Here is an 11,997-nt window from a genome sequence, read left to right on the forward strand (position 1 = left end):
CACTACCGACAGTTATGAATGGTTTTATGGTAGCTCGTAGTATAATTTATCTCTTTAACTTTACTGCTTCACTTTAATCCTCTCAACCAACCACTGTGTATAAGTTAATACTCTGTCGTTTCTTCTTGATTCTGGAAATACACCATTCTAGATTTTAATACTTTTAAGTATTCGCTTAGATTGACATTAGTACAATATTTCATGAAGTGTGTGTGTTTATTTGTTTGTGTGGGCGCGCACGCGACGAGTGCACCACGTAGTTCGCATGATTTATATTTAATAAAGACAACCAATTACAATCCGTCCACGATTTAATGGCAGCAACTCGAGCCTATGCACAGGCTTTCTACAGGCCCATGTAGGGTTGTTTCCTTGGTCACTAATATTTTGTATTAATACCTAATGAGTTCAACTTCTTAAAATAAATTAACTGCTACTACTAATGAATGTACAACTAGTTATATAAATAGATTCCTTAATTGTATGTTATTGTTTGTACTTAAAATTACTGCTTAATGTTTACATTGTTACACTTTGTTTATGTTTAAGGAGTTTGAATTTTAGTTTGTACACTATTTGATGTACCGAAATTGGAAATAAAATATGATTCAATTCAATTCCTCTATTTATTGATATGAAGGTTTACCTTATCCAGCATCTTTATGTTTTTAAAGTTTTGAGATTATTTTATTTGTGTAGCGGAAACACTGAACAACAGATCTTTTATATTTGACGAGAAGAATTAATCGTAGAATGTTCAGAACGTTGAAAGTATCGAAGTCTTTATTTAAATATTCTTTTCAGTATAGCAATCAAAAAGTATTCAATATATTACTGGAGGAAATACAGAAAGCGCAAAACATAAAGCATTTTTGCGTTCAAATTAAAAACTGGTTGTTATGTCAACCAGATGTTTCTCATTTCAAGAATTAATTGTATCAGCGAAGCTGTATAGCTGAAATATTTTATTTGTTACAACATATTTAAGTTTCTTCTATGAATATGGGGTGAGTAGTTTATTTTTGTGTTTAATTATCATTTTTAGTTAAAAATCTTTCTTTTAAACATTGTGAGTATTACTTTTTTTGTTTATTATAAGCATACAGTAAAATATTTGTGGAAAAAGTACTACAGCTTTTCAAGTAAATTTTGTCTTTAGTCTAAATATGTTTGTAGTTTGTTAATTAGCAAGATAAGTCAGCTGTGTCTGACAGACGCCACAAAGTGCGGCTCAACTGTTAGCAACATAATATTTATGGATTCAAGAATTGTATTAGTTTTTATTTACCCCACCCTGTGTATTTTAGGTAAACTAAAATCACCTAGTGACTGGTGGTTTACCTATAGATTTGGTGAAGTTTACATCACCAGGCCATTCAAATCAGGCCATTTGGGACTGAGTTTTGATCATCCAAAAACCTCAATATATGCTCCAAATTTGTACAATAAAATATTTTAAAATTTATGATAAATTTTTGTGCAATCTAAATTTTAATGTCCTTTTTCAGTGGAATAAAAGAGAAGAATTTTTTCCTACATTATGAGTTTCCCCCATACGCCACAAATGAGGTAGGTCGCTCGGGTCCATTTCAGAGGCGAGAATTGGGTCATGGAGCCCTTGCGGAGAGAGGACTCAGGTCAGTCGTGCCCACAGACTTCCCTTTCACCATTCGTCTCACTTCAGAGGTTCTGGAGTCTAACGGTTAGTTATTTCAGTTTTTAAAACCCTTTGACATTAGTAACACCAACCAAATGAATATACATTTTTATTATTAAGATTTGAATTGTCATTTCTTTTTAATTGGAAAATTACTGTTAAAAATTACAACTCTGCAATGCTATGCTTTTATTTTAGCCTACTTATTTTACAGACCTGATCTAAGGTTTTTATATATATACATGACAGTACATTATAGCATAGTTCAAAATTATATTGTTATATTATTTTTTAAATCAACAACTAATCAAAACTTGTTTGAATATCAAAATTGTTATTTACATTTAGAAAATTTGTTATCAGATTTTTCTTCTTTTGTTTATTAATTTTATTCAGTGTGCGTTTATATTTGGAGAAGTTGCAATTACAACAAAATATTGTACAATCAATAATTGTAGTTTTCTTTTAAAACTCCTCTAGTGAATATACATACAAACATACATTTATATATATATATATATATATATATATATCTCCTATTAATAGTAAAAACAAGTGTTCTTAAATTGTTGTAACAACATATACATTAACGCATAAACCTCGTTCTTAAATGGTCTATATTAGACAGACTGAAACAGGCAACACATGACGTGACTGCCACAGTCACCATTAGTTTTTCACATATGCTGTACCACACAAATCAGAAGCATGTTTCAGTATGTATAAGTTATATGATAAAAGAGGTGATCAGGATTAACTTGTTACAGGGTCCTCATCAATGGCATCTGTGTGTGGAGGAAGCCTGGCATTGATGGATGCTGGGGTGGACATATCAGCTCCTGCAGCTGGAGTTGCAATAGGACTCGTCACTCGATGTGAAAATGATGATACCAAACACCTTACAGACTACCGGATACTCACGGATATTTTGGTAATGGTTGTGTTAGTTACTGTCACAAAATAATATGAAAAATATGCTATAGTACAAGTCGAGGATGGTTATAGTTAATGTAGTATCAGTTCCACTGTAAAAGTGCTGTTCATAAAGTTCATAAAGTCTCAACTTTAGTGTGCAGAGAAGCAGGAGTAGTGGAGAACAGTGTCACCTCAGTAGGTCAGTAGCCTATCGTACTGACGAGCCAGGCAGAGCTACGGAATCTGTACAAAAATGTAAATACTGTCCACATTCATTGCAACTTTTATACAGCACACAGAGAAAACATCATAAGAGATGATGTAAAAAATAAAATGGTATTTTTTTTGGAGGGACGGAGGAGATTTGGATCACCGGCTCCCTACGTGGTCTCTAACATGGTGAAATATGTGATAAAGGAAAGTGATACCATTTAATTGATCAGAGATTATATGGACAACATAATCTTCCTGGATCATCATGCTACTCTTACAGTGCCCACTGCTGCAGTCAGAGCTGACTGGTGTCATTCCTGTAGGAGAAAATACTCCTTCTGATGATACTTATACATAGAGGATAATGTTATTCCTTTGAAGGCCAATATCCGATCCATTGGAGGGGTAGGAAATTGAATGAGAGAAACAATAGAGGACCCAATACTGAGCCCTAATGATTCTGATCATTAAAAAATCAGAAAGAAACACTTGGTCACCATTATGCCACTATACACTACACACTAAAGCCAATCACTCAAAAAGGATCTAAACCAATCCAATATGGCACCGCTGATACCATATTTTTCAAGCTTGCCAAGAAGAATCTTGTAGTTGTCAAAATAAAAGACTGTCAAGTCATGGAGCAGCCCTAAAGAGTGTCCGCCATAGTCCAGAGAAGTTGGCACCCAGCTCACAGGATAGACTAGTGGATGATGTTTCAAAGTTGACCTACAGCTGAATTCATTCAATAATGCAGTATGAAATTTTTTTGGGATAGTGCCTGCAAAGCAGATTTAATTTAAAATATTAAAAATCTTTTAATTAATTTTTAAGATTAATTTTATTTCCCTGAAAAGAGAGCCTTATATTACCCTTATAGAACTGGAAATTTGAACTTTTCCTTCTTTATATATGAGGCATATCCAGAAAGTAAGTGTACTGAGGCTCTCACAGCCGGAGGAAACTGTGCGATAAAGTATTGTATAATATTACTGAGTTTTAAAATTATATCTAAATGTATTTAGACTATATATTGTAAATTATATTAATATTTTAAAATTTTGACAAAGTTAATTAATTGTTAAAACTGCATTAATTTTTTTACGATTTAGGTTAAGATAACTTAAAAATGTCACCAGTTTTGTATCTTTGCTATACATGTAAGATGGAAATGTGATAATGCAGAAATTTGTATTTGAAATTATGGTTTTACATGTTTGTACCACGATTATTCACAGCATGTTTGATTGGATCATGGTTTGTTGAAAGTTAGCTGTAACAAATTTATTGAACACTTGGTGTTTGGCTTAGGGAATAGAAGACTATATGGGTGACATGGATTTCAAGATGGCTGGCACCAAGAAGGGGATATCTGCGATACAAGTGGATGTCAAGGTCCCGGGATTGCCACTGAAAGTTATCATGGAGGCAGTGCAAGCTGCCACTGACGCAAAGTCCAAGATCATTGACATCATGAACAAGACCATCAGCAAACCCAGGCAAGTACTAGATTAAGTGGTATAGGAATTGTACTTCTTGATCTTAAAAAAAAAAATAAGGGCCGATGACATTGCCTGACCAAAAGCTGCACTAAACTGTCATTCTCTGTGCAAACATTTCCCTTTCTTAAATCATGCAAGGGTTTTCTGAACCCCAGATATGGCAGTTCTGCTTATTAAAAAGCCATTTAAGTGGAAGTGCACTTGATCACTGAAAATGATTTTGTTTGCAAAGGTGTCATCCTCTTGCCATTTTCTCAATACCCAGTCATCTCAAACTGTCATCTCTTCTGGTGATCTGCCACTATTAAATGTTGTGTTAACTGAATTTTATTGGGGTGAAATTTGTGATCGTACCGAAAAATTCTCTGTACAGAGGAACATCTTAAACCCAGTTGTTGTGACTAGAGACATATTGATTTCAATGGAGATAACAGCTACACTGTCACAAACCAACGCAATGTTCTGCTTAGCTCGGCCTGGATGATAGTGTCCAGAACTTTTAAGGTGGACTGTTAAACCTGTTTCAAAGAACTTTTTCTAAAACAATTTTTAAAATTGTATGCTTATTTTTTATGTCCCTTATGAATTTTATCAGGCTACAGTGGTGTGTTAATCTATTGCATACGCTGTATATTATCATACTGTATATGCATCAACATATATTATCATACAGGATATCATGGCCCTGGCAATCATCATGGATATTTGACACAACAAACAACACATTTTCATCATTAGCAATGTTTTCAAGATAAATTATATCATTACGTACTTCTTTGAATGGATCCTGTACGTCATCCGCTAAAGGGCTTTATGGGTTTAGGTCCAAGTCAAAGTACGTATATAATGGTTGTAAATGCTCCTCACCCTCATTACTAGATGAACCTGCAATGTCTGAGTCAGGAACGTACTCTGAGGTAAAATCACAACTAAATAATGATTCATCACTGTCATTTTCATCTATAATAACATAAATCTCCCACTGTTTAGGTTAGACAGTACAAAAGAATTGCGAACTAGAAAATCAGGTTCTAATGCCATTCCTGCCAAAACAAAGCTTCCATGCTCAGACCTAAGTGACACTTATTTGTGATGGACATTCCTACAGAAACAACAAGAAATAATATAAATTAAAAAAATCGACCAGCTGGCAAGCAGAAAAAATTAAGTTACAGCATATGTGTGTCACATATACATGACATCAGGCTGTAGTGTGCTTCCAAAACATACATGTGTGTGGTGTCAGTCTATAGTATAAATTGGTGTGTCACTAATACATGAGGTCAGTCTATGTTGAAAGTCAAACCTTAGAGTCATTAGTGAATGTGTTAATATAAATGTAATTTTTTAGTCAAGCAACATAAACATGTAGTGATTTCAAAAGTTCATACTTATCTTGTTCTTTCAGACTATTTATCAATAAAGAATTTCAATCAATGAAGAATAAAAATAGATGGTTTACAATGAATCTTGTTTGGTGAATTCAAAATAATCACAATAGTTTTTAAGACCTAAGTAATGAGGATCATCCTATAGGACAATAGTTCAGTATGAACTAAGTATATCAAGAAACACTAATTATTCAATGTTCTTTGACTGGTAACTATTTTAAAACATTTCCTTAAATTTTAAGTACTTTAAACAAAAACTTATTTTGTAATTTTGAACTAAATCAGAGAAGGATCAGGGAAGTGACTAAGATTTTATATAATTACTCTGTATCATATTAATTATTTATTATTATTGTTGTTAATTTCAGTGAATTTTCAATTAATAACTGTATACGTTGTGCTTGTATTTTACTTCACGAATTTCTAGTCACAATAAGTTTGGAATAAAACATCATCTTTCTTATAAACATAAGTTTAGTTCTAATTAATAAAGTAAGATAAGGATTTGAAAAGAACTTTAGCAGAGCAATATTTAATTGTACATGTGTAATTTTTATCTGATATTTAATATTTAACTTCTCTTAAATCGAATAGTACTAGTAGCTCTGATTAGCTAAAATTTTACAGTGATTAACTGCTCAAAAAAATCAATTAGATTGATTAATTTACTGGATTTTTAATACTTTATATTCTTTCAGATTCATTCAGTTGAATTAATGTTTTTCTGATCCTTGCAAGTTAATATAAAAATAATATTTAAATAATGTAGGTACATTTAAATTAAAAATAATAATTCACTACTTTCCCTAATATTCCACTAATAGTTAAATAGTTAAAAGATACTTGACTTTGGTTCATTTATAAAAGGTATTTGCACAACTCATCAAGGATCTAATATGCATTATCACTCTCCTAATGGACTGTACAAGAATATTAATCACTTGAACAAGTAAATTTACCTGATAAGTTAAAAGTGACATTAAATTAATAATAATCTTTGTGTCAATTAGAATATCTTATATCAGGAGTCCATGCATATTTAACTAGAAGATGCCCTTTTGTTTTTTGACTGTACAATTGCAATAGATTAGTTAGGAAATTTATGTAATAAATACTATTACATTGAGAAGGGTGTTGTTTAGAAATGTTGGTTTCCTTATTTAATGTTTCTGTGCTTTGTTTTCTAAAGTAAAAGATAAGATTTTCCAACCCTGCCAATATACTTTCCTACTGTAAAACTTCTTAAAAATATTAAAAAAACATTACACAAAGAAACTATAAAATGAATTATTAAAACAATCTCTTACATCTATTTATTAGTTTTTGTTGGGGATCTACTTTTTATTCTTTAAAGACTTATGCAAAAATGTAGTACTTTCTTGAGTAACTTTCTCATGTTTCAGTACGTCTCGAGTACTCTGGCGTAGTTTTGTTAGATATGTATATGTCTAATGTTACAGGCAGCCAAGGAAGAGCAACTGGCCTGTAAGTGTTACTTTAGATGTGCCTGTACACAAGCGAGGCAAGTTGATTGGGCCTGGTGGAAACAATCTCAAAAAAATTATGCTTGAAACTGGAGCTCAGGTATACAAATGGCTGTTCATAGTTTTTGTGTTGTAGTTTTTAGGTATTGTTTTGAAATGTATTTTTCTCATCCTTTGTTTAACTTTTTGTCAAAGTTTGCTTATTGTGTATGTAATTTTAATACTTTTTGTTGGCTTGATGGTTATAATAAATAAATGTTTAACTGAGACTCCCATCCTAACACCGTAGGTTAGTCCTCTTTTGGGTGTGTATTATTTCTCTGTTTGTATTATTATATTTTTAAGTTAATTTTTAGTTTTGGCTATTTTAAAGTTAGTAAAGGAATGTTTATTCGCTGCAAACTCTCAAATCTTCTTTATGCTACAGTTCTTGCAGTACAGCTCCAAACCGGTGCAGCATAAAACACCATCGAGGTAACAACAGATCCGAGTAACAGTCTTGAGCCCTGCTTTGTGCCTCTAACATTAGCCATAAGTCGATCAAGAGTGGTTGCTCATGCCTCTACCCTCTGAACTACTGAAGATAATCACTGGTCTGGCCATTAGTATGAGGAATAGTACCTGTATGTATTTTAACTCCTTAACAGCTGTAGTGTGTTAACAAGTACAGTAGCGCTGAGTCATTACAGCGGCTGAGTGGGAGAGTCGCTGCACGGCCAGTGTGGAGGTTTCAAGGTTAGATTGTGGATGTCGCCGTGCTGTTATAATATACTATAAATAAAACCAGTGTTTCTTTACCTAAATTTTAAATAAAAAACTGGTTATATTATACTGTTGTAACATGCATCGTCTTCCAACAACCAGGCGTTTTCATTGTGAAATTGTCTTATTTCATTTTTGTTATTAAGACAATCAGCCATAATTTCCTCACACTCTAAAATATATATCATAAAAACTGTCACACAACAAAACATACACAGCACTAATATATTGATGTAAACATGTGGTCTCGACATAGTACCAAAGTTGTAAACCAGCCTGAGACACTTGTCAAACAGCGCTTTAGTAATGGTAGTAATAAAAATAGCAAGCAGTCAATACTCATTAGGCAGGAAGAAATATACAATTACCAGCCATTTCTGACAACGTTTTAACACACAAGAAGCAGTGAGGGCACAACGCGTTAGAACGTGCAAACACAAAAGTAGCGCTGGTGGTGCTCTGCTTGCCATATTGCTCAGCAGTTAAGAGGTTAGGCAATTAGACAATTTCTTTATTAACATATTCTTTGAGAACAGTTACACATCAAATGGTCAATAAATAAAATTATAATAAATTTTAGCAATTCACTGGAGCGTTAATGATAACCTGAAAAATGTATTAGCAAGGTGCAATTTAGGTGTTGGAAATAACACTTGTTGTGATACAAAACACTTGATTAATTTGATTGACACTGCATAGTTAATCTGACACTGAGGCAGCATTCAAGATATCACATCAACTGTTATATAACTAACATAAAAGTCTTGCGGTTTACATCACATTGACTCTTTGCTTACATATTTAACTTGAAATATTTCGGCCTCACTGTGGAGTAATTTCAGTCAACGGATGTTAAACCGAAACTGCCAATGATAAGCATTCATCTGTATAGGTGAGTGAAGTGGTGGAGCTTTATCATGATTGGCAGATGTATGATAACCGATAAGTATGATTAAAATGGCTTTTGTATCACAGGTTTCACACTATATTCTTACTTGGTTATTTTCGTTCATTATTATTACTTAAACCTTTCTTATTACCCTTGGAAAAGTATGGAATTTTTGCAATTACACTTTTTTGTTGAATTCTATTACTGGTTTGGTCTTAAAACTGTGTTCTGCTATTGCCGATTTTTCCATGTCTTGAGGTTTTATGTATCTAATGTGTTTACTCACTTGTTTGGATTTTAAACATTTTGTACTCCAATTGACAAGGAAGAGCCATTGGTAGATCCACAGCTACTTGGGATTTCACAGACTTCCTCATACACAGTGGAATCTTGTCCTTCACTGGTCTCAAACAGTTTTTTAACTTTAGGGATGACATACTACAGTTTTGATATTGTGTCTCCTTGATATCCTCTCTATTTCATTGGTCGTTCCTGAAATGTAAGAAAGATATGTCATTTTTTACGTTTTTCATTTTGATTTAAATTTGGTACACTTTTACCTGTAAACTTTTGTAATTTGTACTTTGAATGCCTTATTTATTTGTGTATTATTGTACCCACTCTCCTGTAGTGTATATACATTGTACTAATGTTCTCTTCTTTGTATTTCTACCATATTCTTCCCAACCAGGAGGCTATAAATAAGGCCCAAGAGATTATAAACTCATTATTTAAAAATGTTGTTGTCTGTACCTAGGTGTCCCTACATAAGGACATAAGTTTCTGGACATTCATACCAAACCAGGAGTCTATGAAGCCAAAGAGAATGTCACTCTCTTTTACTTTGTTGAGTGTGTCTAGGTGATCCCAGATGAGGAGGCAGGATTCAGGGTATTTGCACCGAATCAGGAGGCAATGGATGAGGCCCAAGAGATGATCAATTCGCTGCTCAAGTCAGAACAGGAACCTCAGTTGGAGTTTGGAGCTATATACACAGCTAAAGTGGTAGAGCTGCGGGAGATTGGTGTGATGGTCACACTATATCCCACAATGGTGCCAGCTCTCCTGCACAATTCACAGTTGGACCAGCGCAAGGTAGCAATTACCAAAGTACAAGTTCACTCTGAGTAAAAAATACGTGATGTCACACCTACATATAAGGATACTATTGAATTATGGTTCATCATCACAATGAAATCTAAACATAAGAACATTGTATAAAGATTGTCCAGCTATTTTAAGCTATAAAATAGTTATGAAATCAGTAAATAACAATGCCTTTATTTTATCCATCTTTACGCTAAATATAAAATTCGAAGTGAAAGTGTATATATTTTTTAATTTAGTGATTATTTCATCAATCACTTTTTAACGATCAGTAATTTATTAATGGTGATCAGCTTTTGTCCATGAAAGAAACACCAAACTCATAGCAATTTGCAGTAACTGCAAATGTATGTTATGTATTTATAACTGTTATAAATACATAACATAAAAACTGTGAGCAAATTATTTTTAATACAATAATTATTATACTGTATTAAATTAAATCCTTCTATTTTTTTTTTCAAACACAAAGTACGACAATAACATATTTGATCAGTCAGTAATTTGCATATTGCCAATCAGTTGTCTGAGAATATACCTATTTAAAGATTCTGTGGATTCTAGATTCAACTTCAACACATCACTAGGCATAATAATATGAAAACATTATTTTTGAAGCTTATTTAAAGAACTGTTGATTTTATTAATTATTTTGCAATAAAATACTTGGAATCAAGTGGAAGATCCGCAGTATCGAAAATCCTCAATACCTCTTCTTCTTCTAAGGGGTGACCTATTGCCATGCACTTAAACCTCAAAGGCCTTTTGCACAGGCTGAAAGGATATTTGAGGCCACCTAGTTTATAGTTTCAAGCCCTTCTCCATCAGAATCCTGATAAGTTCTTGCACTGATAATCCTATGTGTATAAACTATATACATAGCTGTGGAAAAAACACAGATACACTATTACACATTTGGTTTTCTAAGGCAAATGGGCTCTGGAAAGCTAGTGAAATTGGCTGGTAAAATGATGGCAACAGTATTTTAAGATGCACATGGAATAGTTTACATTGATTACTTAGAAAACAACTGGAAAGCATTGTACATTGTTATTGCGCCAGTTGTGTAGTAATCAAGTTCCTCATTTGAACAAGAAAATAAATAGTGTTCTGCTATCAAGACAATGCTAGGGAGTGCAGTTTCTATGGCTGAATCGTAGAACTTAAGTTTGAATTATTACCACATCCACCGTATTTACTGGATTTGGACCCAAGTGATTTTTAAATTCAAACTTAGAATATGGCTTTGGTGGAGTTACGTTAAATGAGGAGGTCAGCTTCGAAACCGATGCCTCTTTTTTGAGGAGCTTCCAAAATCCTACTTTGGGTGGCTTAACAAAAATTGGAGAAATGTTTGAAAAGACCTTAAAGAATCTTCCAAAAATAATTTGTAAATAACTAAGGATTTATTAAGGACCTTTGTACAATAACTGTAGATTAACCGCAATTAGTTGAAAGCAGTTGAACAGCTTTTTGTAGCCTAATTGTCATGTACTTCATTACATACATGGTGGCTGGTTTATAAGATTAAGTAACTTATCATACAATTTTAGAACCAGTTATAAAACCATACTATTATCAAGCTTATTGTTTTCAGATAAATCACCCAAGTGCTCTAGGTCTGGAAGTGGGTCAGGAGATCCAAGTGAAATATTTTGGCCGTGATCCAGTGTCAGGGCTGATGCGGCTTTCCAGGAAAGTGCTCCAGAGTCCAACGTCTCCTGGTATAAAGAACTTTCAGGAAACTAGCAACAGATAACAATATTAACCACTCCTGCCTTGTAAATAGCTACTTTTCTATTTGTTAATATATTTTGTTTTGACTATTTTTGTTTTATTCATACCTACTAAATAATTATCTTTAAATTAATGGTAAGGATGTGAAAATTTATAAAAATGTACAATATAATTGGAATTTACCAATATGCACAACCATTGTTTATCAGTGAGAGAAAACTGTTGACTAGATTCAAGGAACATCGCTCAAATCCACAAGTAAATAAACAAATATCAACATTCGCCCAACACCTTTTTGAAAATAACCATGATATGAATGACATTGATAATAGTCTGGAAG

At 33.0% G+C, this 11,997-nt stretch overlaps 1 protein-coding gene across 1 annotated transcript; it reads left to right on the forward strand.

The window, feature by feature from the left end:
• Positions 1-1,508: 1,508 nt before the first annotated feature.
• LOC124372574 (polyribonucleotide nucleotidyltransferase 1, mitochondrial-like) lies at positions 1,509-11,746 on the forward strand (the record flags this gene model as incomplete). The annotated part of the gene is given in 6 exon segments (XM_046830976.1): positions 1,509-1,702; positions 2,425-2,588; positions 4,097-4,284; positions 7,139-7,262; positions 9,675-9,908; positions 11,518-11,746. Coding segments are annotated over 6 exon segments (1,066 nt in total), but the record flags the coding sequence as incomplete, so codon positions are not given.
• Positions 11,747-11,997: the final 251 nt, after the last annotated feature.

Source organism: Homalodisca vitripennis, unplaced genomic scaffold, assembly GCF_021130785.1.
Source record: "Homalodisca vitripennis isolate AUS2020 unplaced genomic scaffold, UT_GWSS_2.1 ScUCBcl_3513;HRSCAF=9084, whole genome shotgun sequence".
NCBI classification, from domain to species: domain Eukaryota; kingdom Metazoa; phylum Arthropoda; class Insecta; order Hemiptera; family Cicadellidae; genus Homalodisca; species Homalodisca vitripennis.